Source organism: Cynara cardunculus (assembly GCF_001531365.2).
Source record: "Cynara cardunculus var. scolymus isolate 2C chromosome LG 9, CcrdV1, whole genome shotgun sequence".
Classification (NCBI taxonomy): domain Eukaryota; kingdom Viridiplantae; phylum Streptophyta; class Magnoliopsida; order Asterales; family Asteraceae; genus Cynara; species Cynara cardunculus.
The window spans coordinates 12066003-12086148 of record NC_037536.1 but is presented as its reverse complement, the minus strand read 5'-3'; the positions used below and the strand labels follow the sequence as shown (position 1 = coordinate 12086148).

Genomic DNA, 20146 nt, shown 5'->3' with positions numbered 1-20146 from the left:
AATATTCCCATCATAATTAATTCGGGTTTTTGTTACCAAATTAAGAAAATACAAAAGAAAAAAAACATTCATTGTATCTATCCACAGAAATAATATCTAAATAATAAATATTTTTCTCTAAAAATTAATTATCATACATATAGCTATGATTTTCATCGTGAAACAAATCAAACAATTCAGGGCCGTTTACCTAGGTAAGCGCTTATCAAGAAACATTATCTCACCGGATGAATATAGTAAGGACCAACAATCTTATCCGGTAAGATCGATACAAGGATCAAGAGTCTTACCCGGTAAGTGAGGGCGACGACTCTTACCACGGTAATCGCTTACTAGGTAAATTGTTATATACTATATCGTTTTAGTGGACTAAAATTTTACCGATAAACATTTACCGGGTAAGTGTTTGATAAACGACCCACCAATTAATAAACAAGTCAAATAAAGCAATCATCAGCAGAAAAAATAACATGGAAGTATTTGATTTTTGTAATATCAACAACATTCTTTTATTACAAACATGTAAAATCAACTACTTTTTAAAGCTTAAAAATGAATAGTATCTTTTTATGCATAATTGAAGGCCAGTTTTCGACTCTTGAAGAACAGAAAAAACCACACCTCTGACCCATCGATGAACCTTATTTACTGCACGGTGGCCGTTGATCTTGCTTCTTGAACCAAAGCTGTTCTTGCTGACATTATACTCTTGTTCCCTAAAGACGAATCAAACATGCTGCAATCTATCCAGTCTTTCAACAGATCTTCTTGTTCCCATATGTCTGGGATCCAAACCCGACCCGCCATCTCCAGCCGGTGCCTCTTTAGCCTCTCCCTTCCACTCTCCTCCTCCACCCCTGGTGGTGATGCTGTTGAAACGACGTCGTCGTCTTTGTCTTCAAGATTCTTGATGTTGAAGCCATGGTTGATCTTGCGATCTTGTGAAGATGAGGGTGGCGCATGGTCAGGAGTGGTTTCAAGATTAGGGTTTTTGTGGGTGTCCATTTAAATGCAGGGACGTCGTTGATGGATGGATCGTGTAGTTGCTTTTGGTGGTTTTGTTTAGTAATGAAGGAAATGGAGAGGAGATATGTGTGGTAGTAAAAGAGAGGTGGCGGAGTGAGGTGGTGGGGGGTTTGGGGGATGGATCGGTGTGTGTTAATGCACGTCACTCTAGGGTTTGTTTTGTATGGTTTTTGAAAAACGGGCCAGCACATTTAAGTTTTAACTTTGACTAAATTACAAAAATAGTCCTTGTGGTATTTTCAAACTTTAAGAATTGCTACTCCAATCAAAAATCATACGAGGGTCTCTAACGGTTAAGAGCATCTCCAACACGTCATTACAACAAAATCGAGTTTATAGGACACTTTTAATTTTTAAGTGTCATAATAGACTTCTTTATAGAACTTAGTTTATATGACCAAAATAATAAAGTGTCATATCTAAGGGCGTTGTAATAAGTTTATATGACGTTTTTTTGACGTCATAATAAGTTTTTTAGGACACTTTTAATATAAAATGTCTCATTAGTAACTTTATAGAACACTATTTGAAAAACCGTCCTATAAAAGCAAGTGTCCTATAAAAAATTGAGTTTATAGGACACTTTTGAGAAAATGTCCTGTAAAGTTGCTAATGCAAAACTTTGTATTAAAATTGTCTTAAAAAACTTGTTAATACGTCCAAAAGCGTCATATAAACTTATTACAACACCTTTAGATAGGACGCTTTATATTTTTGGTCCTATAAATTAAGTCCTATAAAACGGTCTATTGGGACGCTTAGAGATTGAGGGTGTCCTATAAACTCAACTTTGTTGTAATGGATTCTTTAAAATTTAATCTAAAATGGATATCTAAAACTCATAATATTCGTAGATAGTTACATTCATCTTCAACAAATTCTTTATTTTAGAGAATCCCATTAGAGCAAAAATATGCATAAAATCTTCATTTTCTCCATTTTAGAGAATTTGTTGCAGATGCTCCAAGATTTACCGTCAAATATTTTTGATTTTTCTTCAAACTCAGACACATAATATTATGCATAACATAATTACTTCAAGAGCACTTGGTGTTTAGATTCTAAATGAACACAAGAAAATATGAGCATCAAGAACAATTATTTTTCATATTACGAACGTCAAGAACCCAAGAAGATGTGAACATCAATGACGAAACTCGTGTATTTTAAATCAAAATGTGATAACTGACACAAATCCAAAACTCTAATATCGAACAAGAATAGAACAAATACAACAACGCTTTCCCACACGATTGCCACTGAATGTCAAAAAAACACAGAAAACATCATATCATCAAGAACCTTTATTCTTTTCTTCTCTCATGGCCAGTTGGAACACCACAATATAACAAAATCGATTTTATAGGGCACCAGATACGTCTAAAATGTCATAATAGATTGCTTTATAGAATTTAAGTTTAAACAATTGTAGTGATGTTTCCTTATTCGAATTGGGGTTCTCGAGTCAGTGAAGATGCAAAAGAAGATGTAACATGGTTTCTCGGGTTTCGAAAGGGGAGGTGGTAGTTTTCATTTAGGGAGAGAGGGGTAGTGAAGAAAGGAAGATGAAAGTATATAATTAAGAAACTAAATCATGGTGAAAGGACGAAAATGCCCTTAATTAATGGATGGACATAACGTTCGTTAGGACTAGGTACCATCGTGTAAGTAAATTCAAACGTTGAGGTTGCTTGTGTAATTTTTGGTTTGTAACGTGACTATTATCAGAGATTGAGAATACCACAAGGATGAATTATGTAATTTACCCTTTAGTTTAAAAGATTTTATTTGATTTTAATATAAATATTATTAAATAATTAATTAATACAAAAATATGTGTTTTCTTTTAACATGCAAAAACCACGCATTCAACTTCCCTCTACAAATTTAGGGGTGCTCAATAACCCGACTAACCCGATCAATCCAACCCAATTCAATGTGAAATAATTTAATCTGACGCAACCCGATGTCTAATTGAGTTATAAAATTGTCAAACCATAGGTATTGGGTTGATATTATTTGAACTCAACTCAACCCGATGAACCCAATATCCTTTTATTTCTTGAATTTAATATTAATGTTGAATTTCTATTAATATATATATATTAGAGAATTATACTATCATGTATGCTTTTCATATACACATATTTTCAATCTATTCACATATCTATATAACTCATTCATATATATGTTCAGTAACGGTGAACATATATATGTAAATTGAGAAAATTAACTGAATGTGATATACGTAAGAAATATGGATAAGTTGTATTAAATGGTTGATGATGAAAAAGAAATTATGAGTAAAAAAATAACATATTCCAGGTTAGAATAATATTTTAATGTACCAAAGTATCAACCCGACCAACCTATACGGGTTGGGTTGCACTCTGGTTTGGGTTGAGTTAGGTTAAGATTTTTCAAACCGCAAGCATTGAGTTGGGTTGTTCAAATGTCTTCAACCCGATCAACCCAACCCATGAGCACCCCCGGTTAGATTCACTTTCTAAAAGATGCCAAATGTGTATTCCTTGCTTATAATAATTAGAACAAACTTTCAATAAAAATAATTTTAAAATATAATTCATGTTTCTATGTCGTTCTTACAAAACCAGCAACCTGAATTGAACATTCTGTGGATTAAAAAAAGGTATTTAAAATATCCCATCAATAACACATGTAAAAGTAATTTGAAAGTATTATGTGGTTGTGTGAGGATGCCTTTAAAGTATCGTGAGGTAGATGTTGATTTTAAGAAAGCGTACGAATATTATGATTTTTCCTTTTGACTGATGGGAACAAATCAACAAATGAATGAATAAGGTGAGGGGTATTATCGGGTTTACATTAACAAAAAATAATATCCGTCATAAATTATATTCTATGATGATATATACTAACGTAGACTAAAACAATAGGTTGTTGACTAGTCTTTTCTTTATTGAATTATCGATTTCGTGTGTTCAGTTCAACCAAAGCCGATACTAATCATGCTATCAGATAAAGAATTACAAAACAGCAATTATCTTGTTTTTACGTAGTTTATATATGAATCTAAAGTCTTCAGTACTCTTTTTTTTTTTTATCATACAAGGATTAAAAAAGATATCATATTCGAATGAATGAAACTTTTGTAGCTCGTTATTTGTTAAACTTGCGATAGTTAACTAATCGAACAATATTCAAATTCAAACACAATAAAAATGCCATGGCATCTAACTTTGAGATTTATATGTTCAAGTGTAGATGCATTTAAATCGAACAAAACTGTAGAATAAATGGGTTCAAGTGGGAGATATTATGTGATGATTCTTGACCCCTCAATTTTATAAAAAAATCTTGCTACCTTCTTCCCATACCACTTCTTTCTCTAGCCATCAAATCAACTTGTGAATATATATGGAAATACTCATTTGAGAAGTGATAAATATTTGAGATGTAAAGAAGTTATCCAAACCCTTCATATAGTCAACATTTATGTAAAGAAGCACCGGATAATTTCTCGCAGGGCATGCGGAAGGTAGAGGGGTAGTTTCGTAACTTTTATAAATAGACGACAAATGGATTCATTTGTCAACCTATGTGATACACATATTAACTATATGTTCATATGTGAACTATTTAGCTGATTCATATATGAATCAAATAATTACTACATATATGAATTAATTAATTAGTTCATATGTGAATCAGTTGATTAGTTCATATGTTAATCACAAGGATTCATATGTGAATAAGTTAATTAGTTCATATGTGAATCACACGAGTTCATATCGAATAATTTAAAATAATTCATATGTGAATCGGTTAAAATAGTTTATATGGGAACTAACAAGTTCACATATGAACATATAGTTCATATATGGACCCGTTTGCTGTCTATTTATAAAAGTTATAAAATTACTCTCTTTATCTTTTGCATAGCTGCAATTTTTGACTAGTCAAAATAGTAATTATTGACCTGTCAAATCTGATCTTAATCGTATGAAATGCTAGGATCATTTTTTTTATTTCTCAAATATTTACCTTTTCTCAAAATAACTTTTGGCTATATATATACACACACACACACATATATATATATATATATATATATATAGAGAGAGAGAGAGAGAGAGAGGGGGGGACGAAGGATCATGTAAGAGTAGGAGTTAAGGTCAGAATGTAAGAAGAGATTTGGACATTTGATCAATTTTAATTCCAAAACAGCTCATGAATTGCGCTTTAGAAGAAAATTGATCTAGTATATCTAATTAGTATTAATCTAGTGGTTTTCTTTGTTGGTCCTAGAATGTAAAGATTTACATAGGATATGGGTTTGTCAGGGGGAGTTGAATACAAACACAATAAGTTTTCACTTTTAGTTCTATATTTTGTATTAAAATAAGAATTACAAATTTATTGTTGAAGCTAAGAAGCCAAGACCTGATCCTAAACAATCTAACTGATTAAAGTTTTGCTCCAATATGTGTTGGCACATATGATGTTGATTTTTTAAAATTAAATTAAATTTCTATTGGTTTTCGATTTATTAATTATTATATGATGATGTATATTTTTGTATTAAATTAAAATTCCTTGTGATATTAGGTTTATTGGAAAAAATGTGAGATTTAAACATGTGTAATGTCTCACATTTGATTTAAAAAAAACTTACACAAACAGGAAAAAAAAATTCCCCATTTTCCCGTTGGGGACGGGATGTGATCAAATTCCCCAACGGGGACGGGGACGGGAACGAGGACGAGATTGGGGTCTCCGCCCCATTACCATGCCTACTTATATCACGCTTTCAAAAACACTGCGCCCTTGCCGTCGCGCACAAGGCTTGAACCGCCTTGAAGCTTGCCTCGCCGCCAGACCTTACGCCAATTAGACCCTTGGTAAATAGTTAGCAACAAAAGGAAAAGAAAAACATAGTAGTAAATCGTTTATACTCGTATTGGCCTATTGGGTAATGGTTTACACTCGTATTGGACTATCAGGTGACGACTCACTCCCGTATTTGCTAGTGAATCCATGATCTCGACACGTATATATGCACACAGAAATAGTAAATCTTCCGACAACATCGTACATTATACGCAGGACCGACTAAAACACAACTAAATTCTCTAACCTCTGGTTCAAACAATCTTTTGGCAGCAAGTAATGTAGTTGCCATCCACTTTGCAACAAGCAGCTACAACCCTTTTATTCTCTCTTAAAGCTTTGCCAGCAATTAATGGCAACAATCTTCTCTACCTACACAACCATACTTTCACTATATCACAAAGGGCAAAAAGGTAAAAAACGACGACCACCTCAAGCTCGTGGGTAGCGTGACCGCCCTTTCTTCCTTAGAAACTCCGGGATTTCTACTGAACCACTTTCCGTGAAGGCTGGTGATCGTCGATTCATTCCAACCACATCTGCCTGACCGGCCTGCAATTTCACCAAGTTTATGATACAATTCCCAAAACTACCCTTTGATTTTTATTGAAGTTCTGGAGGGTAGAAGAAATATCAAATGGCATGGCCGTTTGTAAAGGGGTAACATGAAAATTTCGCTAAAAAACAGAACAAACCTGGAGATTCCGCCCATCACTTTCTTCTTGTCGCTTGAATCCGGTTGCTATAAGAGTTATGCTAACCTGTAAAAAACCAATAAGATCATTTTTTAGCTTTTACATTTCCGTAGTTTTTGCCCAAATCATTCTTTCTTGCAAACTCTTGTATTCTTTTCCGACATTTTCATGGCGATGGTTAGTTTGCAACCACAGTATGAAGGTTCAAAAACTCGATCACAAAGTATTGAACGAAATTGTGAAAATAAACTTACTTGACCACTTATTGATGGATCAATGACTGCTCCAAAGATCAAGTTAGCACTTGGATCCACAAGATCGTATATAACCTCAGCTGCAGCATTCACCTGCCATTCGACAGTAGATTAGAACGCTCAAGTACCCAAAATAAATGCAACAATTTCCTTTTTAACTAAAACGAACGAATCCAGTTAATCCCACGCAGACCCCAAAGAGTATATATATACAAACTACTAGAAAGATTGATTTCGTTAAATGTTGTTCTTCTATTTTGTCATTATTAAGGGGTCTATGCTCGGCATACGCTGCATTGACTTGGGGAGGCATATAGAAGTGTATCGGTGAATCTTTTCTTGGATGGTCAAATACACGGAGCTTATAATATCTAAAGAAGAAGACATGTAGAAGTGTAATGATGATGCAACATACATACACACATATACAGATGAAAGTTCAATTGCAAACCCTTTTTCCGTTGTGAACCGGGGGACAAAGGAAAGCACGACATGTGTCCTTGGTCGTCCACATTCATTATGAATAATGAACGAGATCATTCGTGATGAATGTTTTTACACCATGCATGATGAATAAGCCGTGAATGTCTGGGACACATGGCGCACTCTCCTTTGTCCCCCTGTTCACAACGGAACTTAGGTGTTCAATTGAACCTGCCCCTACATATATATATATATATATATATATACACACACACACATATACATATACATATACATATAGAAGGAGGTTCAAGAGAGAACCAATGCAAAAAGAGAACAAGAGAACCCCTACCAACCGTTGGTTTTAAAAAATATATGGGCAAGATTCAAATGTCACCGCCCCCTATAATCATGGATTTTGTTATGGCAAAATGTAACAGTCCTAGTTATTCACAAGCGTTGAATTAAAATAGATGGAAGGTTGGGATGGTTCCGTTGTTCTCCCTTTTTTAGTATTCTCTCTTGAACCCGCCCCTGTACACATACATATGCATATATATATACATATACATATACATATACGATATAGATATGTGTTTGTGTGTAGAGAGAGAGAGAGAGAGAGAGAGACCTCAAATAATGTCAAATCGCTACCACCAGTTATATTCCACACAATTCCAGTAGCCCTCTCGATACCAATATCTAGCAAAGGTGATTGAATGGCATTCAATGCAGCATCTCTTGCCCTAGTCTTCCCTATTAAGAAACAAAGATTAATGGAGCACCAAGGCGAACAACTCGAGAAACTAATTGCTGTAGTGAATTAACCACACTTTTACAAGCACCAGCTTTTATAACCGCTCTACTCTTTGGGGTACATCTTACCCTCCCCAGACCCCATATATATATACCAGGTTGGTTTGTTTTTAAAAGAAAATCTGACACGCTTAACCAGTAGTTTTTCCTACTAACCTGTTGCAGTTCCAATCCCCATTAAAGACGAGCCTGCATTTTCCATAATGGCTCGCACATCAGCAAAATCAACATTAACCAGGCCCGGAATCTGCAAATTTAAGCCAAATGTATAAATGAAATAGAAAAGAACTTCATAAACAACCATGGTTAAGACCAAATCAAACCAAATGATTCCAGTATATTCCACTCGAAAGTAGGGTATGGGGGCGGAATGTACAATGACCTGTCCTCTACCCCAAAAGGTAGAACGACTGTTTCCATGAAGACCCCCATCTTGTAAACGTGAAAATACCCACAAAATCTAACTTGTAAAAAACCAGTCATTCATGAATTTTATACCGTAATTATGTCAGAGATACCACGAACACCTTGTCTAAGAATATCATCGGCCAGATTAAAAGCTTCTGTTACAGGGGTAGATGGAGAAACCGCAGTCAATAACTTGTCATTTGGAATCACAATCAGAGTGTCTACGTTTTCCCTCAAAGATGCAATTCCTTCTTGTGCTTGAACTGCCCTTCTTCGGCCCTCAAACGAGAACGGAGTTGTAACAATACCAACAGTTAAAATACCCATCGACTTTGCGACCCCAGCAATTATAGGGGCCCCACCAGTACCTGTTCCTCCACCCATCCCAGCCTGCGCATAACGAAAATTAAAACTCGGAGTTGCTAATGTAACAAGGATAGGTTTATAAGATCAGCCACACATCAATACTACAGACATTTCCAAAATAAAGTGATACATTTTGACTTTCGAGATAATTTAAATTGATATTGTTTCTGTTATAATTAGCTACGAGTTTCAATGTAATTTCGCGAAAACTAGAAGAATCCATATCAACTTTCGCGTTGAAAAACGTCTTTTTGTGCTAAGATTTTGAGTGTATCTTTTGAAGAACAGAGGGAATAACCACCAATTCAAAAAGACACAACAATGAAAATGATGGTCTATGAAAGAATCTTTTTTGGCAATCATGGGTGTCGGGCCAGCTTCCACGCACCTCAACTGATCTCATAGGCCTTGAAGATAACAGCCACGAAAATCCCCAGTGACCCTGAGGAGACTCGAACTAACGGCCTATGGGGAGGATCCCAAGGCCTAGGCTTTATTTAGATTGGACACATAGTTGCATAAAAGTGTTTAACTAGCGTTAAAATATCCAAAACATCCCACAAGTATTTTCTAATGATTATGATAGGCAATTAGGTACTCTTCTGTCCCAAAATAAATGTCCATAATAAAAAAGGCACAGTCTTAGAAATGTGTAAGAATTACACTTTTTAATTAACTAAATGACAATTTTACCCTTAATAATAGAGGAGGTAATAAATTTCCCCATCTTAAAATTAAGGGTAGAATCGGGAAGTAGACCTTACTTTTGAAAGTGGACACATATTTTGGGACGAAAAGAGTAAATTTTACTTGAAAATTTGCCGAAAAAGGAAACATCACGATTGACAGCGGAAATTGTTGCACTTCTTGCTAAGCGAACACAACTACAAAGTACAAACCTCACTCTTACTTAATCTATCTATGTATCTATCTACAACCGTCACGATTAACCAAGACAGAGGACACACCCACCATGTTGCTCACTACCCTCTCTCACAAATAATCTATTCTATATTTGGATAGGAACATCCTACTTTGGTGAGGGTCCGTTGGTTGAATAACGTTCACACCAAAAAATTTAAATCCATAAACTTCTGACATATTTGAGAATGTCACCTCCATATACAAGAATGCCACTAAACTTGTCAGAACATTACCTTATGAAATGAAATCTCATTTAAGTTGAATGGCCCAAATAGTCCTTTTGGCGTGTGACTGAACTCTATTTCTTAATAAATAATTGTAATTGTACTTCATACACAAATGCATCTCTTTTATCATTTATAAACAAATACAATTCTCTCATTAACCCCCCCCCCCCTCCAACAACTCTTCTATGAGGCGGCAAAACGATGGTCGATGGTCACTTTGATTGCAACTCTCACCATCTACAATATGCAGAAAAGCTCTAACAAATGTGTCCAATCTTGAGATCATTGACGAAGAAAATCAATGCTTATTTGCAACTGTGAAAGTTTATAATAGAAAATTGCAAATATAATGTCTATAAAAGGCAACAAAAGAAAGAAGACTATCATTACTACAATATAATAATACGTACATAATAAAGATAATGATAAATGCACAAGAACCCAAAAGAAAGAGAATGTTCTAGCCATATGGTATTAATCTTATATTAGTAACAAATTGTTTTGTGCTCCGATATAGCAATAAAGTTGAAACAAACATAGCAATCTATTTGTCATACTTAAGAAATTGTAATCACCAAAATTGGAAAAAGATAGTTCACTCGGGTATTTGAGCTTTGTCTTATACCAGATATATCTCACCTGGAAGTAGGGTACGGGGAGGGTATGATGTACACAGATCTTTCCTCGACTCCTAGGCGTAAGGAGGGGTCATTAAGGTATATAGCCTTAAAAATGAGATTTTAATTCAATCCATGATCTCTTGACCTATTAAACGAAAAATCGCTTCATACTCATCAAAAGGTCATAGATTTAACTAAAACCTCATTTAGAGTTATATACCTAAAAATCTCATGTATAAAGAGGTTGTTTCCAATATGTTAACATTCCTAATTTATCATGATTGTATTGAAAAATGCTTTAAATGGTTTCACAGTTCAATTGTTTAAGTTCTTGCATAACTCAAGCATCAAATGGCATCCCTAATCATTATTACCTCACACGTTTCAGCATGTAGCATGTAAAAATAAAATAACAAAATCGGGAACTAACACTTGCAGGATCATGGTGGGAACCAACTAAATATGGTTTTCTTCGTTAAATGTTCCTATGATTCAAACCGGCGATCTTTATAATGCATTTAGAGTTATAAGAGAAGTAAACTTACGGTAACGAAAACCATATCTGAACCATAAACAGCTTCTTCAATAGATTCTCTGCTTTCTTTGGCAGCATTCATACCAACATCGGGGTTACCACCAGCGCCAAGCCCACGTGTCAACTCCTGCCCAATTTGCAATCGCTGCTCTGGGAAAACAGGCGACATTCTCATGGCTTGAACATCAGTGTTCACAATCCAAAACTCCACACCCTTCATTGCACTCTCAATCATTCGATTAACCGCATTTGACCCACCACCTCCAACACCAATTACTTTAATCTTGGCCTCGTTGTAATTACCAGAATTCGTTGAATCTCTCAAAATCTCAGTAACATTTCCACTCAAATTGTTATCCTGCCGTGGATTGATCACCGTGTTGTTTCCCTCACCTCTAAGCATAGAAACTTCTGGGTGCAAATTGAGAAACTGATCTTTGTTATTAAACTGATTGATGTTGTGAGAATTGGCCAAACATCTAATCTGGGCACCATAAGATATCTTGTGGCTCGTATTCAAAAACCCATGTTTGTCATCAGTCATCTTCAAGAAACTCACTCTTCCCAATCGAGTTTCCATTGAAACTCTCCCTCCAAATACAGTTAATACCCCCATTGAATTCCGAGTTTCTAAAGGAATTAACGATGGTGATATACTTGTTGCCATCATATGGCTCCTCACTTCCCAAAACGAATTTGCCTATAATGATACCTGTTCTTCAAGAAATCACAAGATGGGTAACTTGCAATATAGACGAAAAATTAAACCTACACAACCCAATTAAAAGACATGGGTAGAATGTAGCATAATCGCTAGTGATAAAAATTGAATGAGAAAACAGCAAATTCGACCCAGAAAACAGTAACCCTAAACATAAAATAACTTCAAATGAAAGATAAACCCCAAATGACAATTGGGTATACGCACGCATAGGAGATAGAAACACAAGAAACCCAATTGGGGTGTGTACGAAAAATGTGAGTAAATTGAGAGGATGAAAGCTGAAAACCTGAGATAGCTCCGGTGGAGCAAGAACGAAGCAGCAGCAACGTCGGAAAGCAATTTGCAGAGAAGAAAAAGGGGGGTTTTAATCTTCTTGTTGTTTTCTTACTCAAAATGGTTTTAATTTGCTAATTGTCATGTAATGACAGAGCGTGTTTCGCTTTAGGGAAGGAGCCTTTCATCGCATGATATCCTTATCGCCCATGCCTTTCATTGGTTGGCTACCTACATTTCTTTTCTTTTTCAAAATTGACATCTTATTTGTTTTTATTTTACTTCTAATTTCCTAATCAAACCAGATTTTAAAGGTCAAAAATACCAGGAGGTGTCAGGTTCAAATCCTAGGAGGAATAAAAATCCTAAATCAGGAATACAGAAACAAAAACGGCAATTGGACCAGAGAATGTCTTGTGGCCACGAAGGTTTAAATACGATGACTTTGGACTATCTGCAAAGCAGGTGGTTGTCATGGGATTAATCGGCTCGCATAGCGGGTTGGATATCCAGGTTAATAAATAAATAAATAAAAATTCCTGATCATGTTTGTATTTTTAGGCCAAATTATTGAAAGTCAAATGTTCGCTTTCAATGAATCAATATTTTATATCCAATTTTCGATTCCAATCTTACCCTTTATTTGCCAAGAACACGGCTACTCGTCTTAGACCAGATGTCGAAACTCCAATTCTGTCTGAAGTTGAAATTGGTAATCGGAAATCTACGCAAACGAAAAATGTTAGATCAACATGGATCCTAGAGGCTGATGAAAACTCCAAAAAAATTCACTCTTCGCTTAAAATGAAGCATCTCAAAAGCAACATTGTCGGGGTTTCTATCGGGGAAGCCAGAAAACTGGTGTGTAGGCCCTTCTTTAGTCAAGTCTGCGGCTTATAGCTGCTTTGGCTCAAGATCTGGAGAAGTTTGGACGGTTGGACTGTAAATTTGAAGACAATTTGTTCAAAGTCTGGACCCCGGGGAGGTTGATTTTCCTTGAGGCTAAGTTTTCGGAATTAGAGACCTTAAATGCCATAAATTTTTGGGATAGCTCGAAAGCACCCGACCTTGATGGGTTTAATTTTCGTTTCATCAAAAAAAATTGGTAACTCATGAAATCGGGGATCATAAATGCTGCAAATTGGTTTTAGGAAAATGAATCCTTTAGTCTAAGATGCAACTCGTCTTTTATTTCTCTAATCCCAAAGGTTCCGATCCAATCAACTTTGAGGACTTTAGAACGATAAGCTTAAATGGGTGCCTTTACAAAATTTTGACTTAATGTAGCCTAAAGTAGCTTGTTTGGCATAAGGCTTGGACTAATACACAAGGGGGCCAGACTGTACATTGGAATATATAAATACATATACACTAATACACCTCCGCAGTTTGAACAGAAGGTTGAGGATAGATGCTCAAACTGGAGCGAAAATCAGAAAACATAGATAAGTCTCCACCTTTGGACTCTCGTTTGTGTATCTGTGTTTTCAACGAGGCTGTTGTATCTGTATTTTCGACTTCTTGTTCTTATACAAGTCTGTTTCTAAATAAGAAGAGCTAATAAATTGGTGCCTATCAAGAAGCAAATAAAGGATCAGGGTCTACTTTTGCATGTTCAAATTATGATCTTGCCAAGGGACAAGAAGAAATTGGCGAGACGATGAAGATGAAATGGATGGAAGACCTTTTGGGACTCAAAACAATGAATACATGTCTAATTTACGTGATCAGATTGCAAATCAGTTATTGTTAATTGCGTCAAGTTAAGAATTGCTCAAAAACTACGATGTTGAATTTGGTTATTATGTTTTTGTTTAATCTAGAACGTAACTATACGATTAATATTATGTTTGTTTGGATTAATATGAAACGTTGTTTTGAACTAGTAATATTGAGTATGTAGTAATATTTGCAAAATAATTATTTTATTTAAATATTAACCAAACAACTATATTTCATTCATAACTAAATCATACAAAGGGTTAAAGTGGTAATTTGTTGTCGTTCAAACCGTCCATTCAAAACAACTATCAAACAACTACATTATATTTCATTCAAACTGGCCAACGGTGGCTACTGTTGGTGACAGTGGCTACCGATGGTAGTGGTGGCCGCGACTAGCAGTGGTGACCACTAAAACAACTATCATATTAAGATTATATATTAAACGAGGGTTAAATAGTTATATTTTAGTTTCTCTCTCATTCTTGTCCCATTTTGCTCCACCTATTTTGGTGGAATAAAAAGAGTCCTTTTTGTCCCATATTGTCTCAATTCTTGTCTCTGTCTCATGTCGCACTCGCACCAAACATGAGACAGTGAATTATCGTTCCATCAAACGTGGGACAGTGAGTTTTGTCCATCCCATCTCATGTACCAAACACAGCCTACACAATCTGACCTTTTAATCATTATGCATAAAACCATTCAGCAACCATCACTAAAACAATAAGTGAATGATGCGACTATGTGGGAGAGATTTTCTTTTAAGAGATTATTATCATAAATAACTATATGGGGATTTTTTCGCCATCTACAAAAAGAATATCACAAAATAGCCAAGAAACCACAAGTTAATAACGCTAGACATTTTTCTTTACGGTTTCTGACGTTTTTGATGCACCCAAATGAAAAATAAGTGCAACATAAAAAGAATTTGAGACACCCTAGCCTGCGGCACCATAAGGACATGCATCGAGCTGTCAACGCACAAAAAACAAGTCATCGATCTGTCAACGCACAAAAAACAAGTCAAAGTCGCAACTTCTGGCAACCTAAAGACACATCGCAACTTGCGACAACCTGCAAAAAAAAAGTATCTTGTGGCGCTGAATTAAGTTTACGGTCCATTTAGCCAGTCTCCGCTACCGAGTCCATTTGCTAACGGATCAAATCCAAAATTTGGCATAGTGGTAAGTTTTAGCTCAATTTTTCGATTTGTAGGGAAAAACGCAGCATCTAGAAAGGAAAAAAGCAGCTTGAAAAGGAAATCTATAATCACTATATAATTCACACAAGACTCAACGCAAGAAGCTAAAACTTCCAAGGGACTTTCGACTATACATTCAACCGACAAACCCGTTGCATCCTTGAGGTCCCTAAGTTTTGGCCTAAAACGGAAGGAAAAAAACCCGGAACCGCCTATATAATATATATTACATATATCCTCTATTATTCGAACTATATAAGTTTAGAGACGAAAAAAGTACTCATCTCACTCGAGGTTCTTCTGGCAATCAGGTCGGACAGCTCGAGCTTCTCCTCAACACTCGTAATTTTTCTTTCGCTTTTTGAGCTCTCGGCAGGGCTTTCATTCTCATGTCTTCGAAAAACTGCACAAAAGTTTCGATATTTCATTTACGAGCCGAGAGATAAATCAAGTTTTTTGATAACAGACGATCTAAAAGATGTCGACACCTGTTGTTTTCTTTTTCTCTCTATTTCTGCCTGTTGTGAAAAACAGTTAGAGTATTCAGTCAAAACTGATAAACTTAAAACTTGAGGGGGTGTAAGTGAATATTATTTGGTTCTCACCAGAGCTTGTTTGAGTTGAGCATTCTCCTCCTTTAACATGTTCAACTCTGCCTCCAATTCAACTGTGTAAGCCTGCCGGAAAATGGAAATCGAGATTACGATTGTGATATCGAGAGACGTAATAGGAAGACCCGATGATTTGATGAAAAGAAACGTACCTGTTTTCTAGCTCGAGATCTTGCAGCGGATTCTCGGTTTTTTATCATCCGCCTCTGCCGCCTCTCCACCACTTTCTCCACCGGACCGTCAATTATTCGTTTTCGGCCTCCCCTTATGCCGCCCATCTCCAATGCATACTGATTCCCGCTATCGAGTTGGCTGGTAGCTATCCCATCGGAAGACACCGGACTCACTGGTGATCCGATCCCCAACCCCTGCCCGTAACCACCGGCAACACCACCACCATTTCCTACCATACCACCGTAACAAGGTGGAGGCTGTGGTTGATAGGTACTGCTCCTTTTCCCACCTCCGGGGTAACCTTGTGCCTCCCTGATGAGTGGCGAGTATGGTTGGATAGTGGTGGCACCGCCGCCCGTGCTGACGGCCATCAGTGGCCTTATCACGTGGGTCGAGCCAGGCGGTGGCCCAACAACACGATTATTTCCATTTGGGTACAACCCAAATGGTGGTGGCGGTTGCTGCTGAACCGGCGGAGCGTTGGGGTGGTTTTGTTCTCGAACCACCCCCGCCTTCACTAAGAAATCCTCGAGAGTCATTTCTCCATACGTCGGCTGGCGTTGGGCGGAACCGGGAACTTGAACATTACTCGAGTTATTGCTCGGATGATGATCATGTTGCGTCTTTTGTATCTCTGACCACACCTCATCGACCGTTTTACGAGAGAGCGGGCCCAGGAGATTTAACGAGCCTTGTCTCGGCAAGCTTAGTTGTTTGACAATCATATTCGGTTCAGCGGCACCAGTGTTGACTCCCGTCAAGAATTGCCCGCTGCTGCTGGCACTGTTAGGAGCCATGGCGGCCGAAGTACTGACGCTGCCACCAGCAGTGGCGGCAGCCGCTGGGTGAACTTGGGCATGAGCCTGGTTTTCTTCCGCGGTCCAAATGCTGTTGAGAAACTCGTCCATATTCATCGATCCGAAGTTCTTTCCGCTCTCGCAAAGAGTGTGTTGAAACTCATCCAAAGTGAGGGAATAGATGGAGGATTGCCGGCCAAGCTGCGGTAGGAGGGCATTATGGACATTGTTCCTAGGTTGGTGTTGATCGGATTGCAATGGAGATTCAACTTCACCGGGAGACATGATTTCCGAGTCTGGGACCACCATCTGTTTACGGTTCAGCTAGTCTCGATCGGTTGAAATGAAACTCGACTGTGGATCGGAAGTCAACTATACATCAATTTTGAAGTCATTCAACTATCGAAAGAAAACAAAAGCACAATTAAATTTCGAGCAACAAACAACAAATCGAACGAAACGATCTTCATGTGACGTTTACTTATAGATACGGCCAAATCTTGTCAATTGTGGTACAAAGTGCAACCAATGTGGACCGTTCGATCTATTGTGGGCTAATTCCGATAGACAACTTGCAAGTAAAGGATCATTTTTCATTGAAAGGGTATCCAAAGCCATGCCTAGGCTAATCCGGACAAATTGCAACCGTAAGACACCAGCTTTGATAAAAGGTTCATTTTTCATTAAAAGGGTATCCAAGGCCACTAATCCATAAAAATTACGACCGTAAGACATCAACTCTGCTAAAAATAAGGGTTGATCCTACCATGATGCAATTGAAAATAGTGTAAAACAGTATTAGAGGTTGTTTAGCAGTTGCTGAATGATTCGGTACAGAAAGATTAAGCGGTCAGAATAATCAAAACACTCTTATAATATAGTGTAAAATGAAAATATAATAGTTTGATAATTATTCAGAATGAAATTGGGTTGATGAATGGTTCAGAGATGCCCAAGATACAAAATCATTCAGAAGGTTTTAAAATAGCATATTTTTTTCTTGTCAAACACGATTCACCTCTTAACGATTCAGAGACTGGCTCTTAATAAAACTATTAAGAGGTAAACAAACAACCCCTAACCTATGAAATTTCATCCCATTGATTGGATCTGACCCCGGATGCGAAATCGTTCCTTAGATTCATCTAATTTAAAATCCTATAGATTTTTTAAAAAACCCCGATCTTTACGTAAAACTCGGTTACATAGGTCTTATCAAATCGACCGTAAATTGCTCGGTTAAGCATTCCATAAATAGAAACCCCCTCTCCTCCTCAACCCACCCCCACCGAAAAAATAATAAGTGCACCGCTTGATGTGAACTATTCACGCTAGTTTGTGCGAACCTCAACTAATCCCAAGGGTCCGAAGAACAGTCAGAAAGATCCCAGTGGCCTTACGAAACTCAAACCTGTATTATACCTTATTGACAGGTTAAGCTATACCCTTATTGTTTTACTAATTCAGCTGGTTAAATAATCAATCAGCCAAACACCCTTATATGCAATCAAGATATTGAAACCTATGTAGAATCAAACACCAATTAATTCAAAAGATTCATGAAAACCATTGAAGAAGCATTGATTATAAAGGTTCAACTGCATGCATTATATATATATATATATATATACCTCTTCTATATATGGCGGCAATTAGTAGATCTAATCCCACACTTCTGAATCTTTCAGACACTTCATAGCTGAATTAAACCTGCTCAAAACTTCACAATTATAAAACAATTAATTCCCAGAAACCACCATTAACCAACTACTGATCCAGTAGCTACCAACTTCATATATATATATATATATAGAGAGAGAGAGAGAGAGAGAGAGAGAAAGTTAGAGAGAGAGAATGTGAGGGGGGAATTGGAGTTGCAGAAAGTTGCAGTGGTGGTGTTGAAGGCAAGGAAAGCAAAGGGTAGTGGGACCCAGGTGAGGGTAGAAAGGTCAAATTTGAGGAGTTTATTGGAGCTCACATCAATGGAAGATAGATGGGACTGGGAATTCCATGCAGACTTCAGTGAGGAGAAGAGAAGATGATAGGGAGAAAGGGTAGTTTTGGGAATAAACAAATGTTTTCGATTGACACGTCTTGGACAGGTGTCTGCTTCATAGCAGCCTCGGATTCTGAAACTTGCCTTGTTTTCTTCCACGTGTCCTTCCTGTTTCAGACGACGGCTTCTTTTTTGTTTCGTTCTTTTTTAATATAATATCCTGTGTTCTTGCTAATTTTTGGAGTATATTACGATTTTCAGTTTTGTTGAATTAAAATCATTATTTTGGAACTACAAGGTGGTGTATGGTTGATTTGAGCTTAGCTTCAAAGATTAAAAGTATTAGGAGGTTTTAGGTCCAAATCCAAAAGAGAATAAATTAAAAATCCCTTTGTGGCCACGGAAGTTCAAGTACGTTGACTCCAAACTATCTGCAAAACAGGTGATCGTCTTGAGATTAATCGGCTTGCATAACGGGTTAAATATCCAGGTTAATAAAAAAATCGTTATTTTGGTCATTATATGTTTAAATTATGATTTCTAGTTTTATGGTTTATAATTTATTTTTATGATTTATAAACTATTGACTTTTATATTTTTTTAATATTCCAAATGATGTAAGATATAACGTGATAAAAATGTCAAGTTATAAGTTAATGACAAGATTGCAACTTTTTTAAGGTGCATCCTAATTTAACATATATATATATATATAGGGGCAGGTTCAAATGCGAACCGTCCAATTCTAAAAAACCGTGTAAACCAAATTCGACCAATAAAAAAATTCCATTTGTTTTCAATTAAATTTAAATAATAAGGGTATTTATGACATTTTGTACACATATTTCGTAATTATGGAAGTTATTAATTCATATTATATAAAGAAATTAAATAAAATAAATAYTGAAGAAAGGAAACGTTTCAATATATAAGGAAATTATATTATTAAAATCATTATTTTAATGATAACTATAATGAATAATGAAAYAAATTATGAAGATTTCATCAAATATATTGATGAAATCGTGGGTTGCTGCAGGTGAAAAAAAAAATATTCATTACACTCTATAGTCATGAAAAATGTTTCATGTGTGTTTCATGTGTAAATGACTTATATTAGTCTTCAAAGCATATTATATATATCAATGAAACATTGTCATGATGTAAAAAAAATTCATATTCTAAGAGATGCAAGATTCGTGAAATGAGTTTAGTAAAATGAAACAGTTTCATTTTCGTAATACATTTTTTCATTTTATAWATGATTCAATATATAATAGTGAAACAGTTTCATTATATTGAAAATGGAATTAATGATAATGCAACACTTTTGATGAGCAAAGGTTTCWKTAYRAAATAGTTTATGAAAGGGGTTGATGTTGGTGAAACAGTTTCATTTCATATTTGACTTAAGGCTGAATAATTAGTTTCATGATGAAACAGTTTTATTTAATTTTATATGTTATTAAGGTTCAT

General features: G+C 36.1%; 3 protein-coding genes across 5 annotated transcripts; all 3 read right to left on the bottom strand.

The window, feature by feature from the left end:
* Nucleotides 1-484: 484 nt before the first annotated feature.
* On the bottom strand, nt 485-1179 carry LOC112518562 (protein BIC1-like). Its single transcript, XM_025126300.1, has one exon. It carries the CDS (start codon nt 1003-1005, stop codon nt 646-648), a length of 360 nt encoding a protein of 119 aa, XP_024982068.1. The 5' UTR covers nt 1006-1179; the 3' UTR covers nt 485-645.
* A 4851-nt stretch (nt 1180-6030) lies between these two features.
* On the bottom strand, nt 6031-12249 carry LOC112518512 (cell division protein FtsZ homolog 2-1, chloroplastic-like). The gene is made up of 8 exons (XM_025126231.1): nt 12177-12249; nt 11177-11878; nt 8585-8884; nt 8243-8333; nt 7902-8026; nt 6848-6940; nt 6594-6659; nt 6031-6450 (listed from the first exon to the last, which is right to left on the bottom strand). The coding sequence occupies exons 2-8, from the start codon at nt 11834-11836 to the stop codon at nt 6331-6333; spliced, it is 1455 nt and encodes a 484-aa protein (XP_024981999.1). The 5' UTR covers nt 11837-11878; nt 12177-12249; the 3' UTR covers nt 6031-6330.
* Nucleotides 12250-14991: 2742 nt separating this feature from the next.
* Nucleotides 14992-18667, bottom strand: LOC112518269 (protein ABSCISIC ACID-INSENSITIVE 5). Of its 3 annotated transcripts, none has more exons than XM_025125905.1 (5): nt 18306-18667; nt 15856-17073; nt 15698-15769; nt 15581-15610; nt 14992-15495 (listed from the first exon to the last, which is right to left on the bottom strand). In XM_025125905.1, exons 2-5 carry the CDS (start codon nt 16981-16983, stop codon nt 15400-15402), a joined length of 1326 nt encoding a protein of 441 aa, XP_024981673.1. In that variant the 5' UTR covers nt 16984-17073; nt 18306-18667; the 3' UTR covers nt 14992-15399. The 3 variants fall into 3 exon arrangements, with proteins under 3 accessions (XP_024981673.1, XP_024981675.1, XP_024981676.1); XM_025125907.1 differs by having other exon boundaries at nt 15856-17046; XM_025125908.1 differs by having other exon boundaries at nt 15856-17028.
* Nucleotides 18668-20146: the final 1479 nt, after the last annotated feature.

What these genes read in the sequence shown, in the direction of transcription:
- LOC112518562 (XM_025126300.1), bottom strand. Translation starts at nt 1,005, where the DNA reads ATGGACACCCACAAAAACCCTAATCTTGAAACCACTCCTGACCATGCG.
- LOC112518512 (XM_025126231.1), bottom strand. Translation starts at nt 11,836, where the DNA reads ATGATGGCAACAAGTATATCACCATCGTTAATTCCTTTAGAAACTCGG. An exon ending in CAGATATGGTTTTCGTTACC is followed by an intron (nt 8,885 to 11,176) that starts GTAAGTTTACTT and finishes CGTTATGCGCAG; the next exon opens with GCTGGGATGGGTGGAGGAAC. An exon ending in GTGATGGGCGGAATCTCCAG is followed by an intron (nt 6,451 to 6,593) that starts GTTTGTTCTGTT and finishes GTGAAATTGCAG; the next exon opens with GCCGGTCAGGCAGATGTGGT.
- LOC112518269 (XM_025125905.1), bottom strand. Translation starts at nt 16,983, where the DNA reads ATGGTGGTCCCAGACTCGGAAATCATGTCTCCCGGTGAAGTTGAATCT. An exon ending in GATCTCGAGCTAGAAAACAG is followed by an intron (nt 15,770 to 15,855) that starts GTACGTTTCTTT and finishes ATTTTCCGGCAG; the next exon opens with GCTTACACAGTTGAATTGGA. An exon ending in CTCAACTCAAACAAGCTCTG is followed by an intron (nt 15,611 to 15,697) that starts GTGAGAACCAAA and finishes TTTTCACAACAG; the next exon opens with GCAGAAATAGAGAGAAAAAG.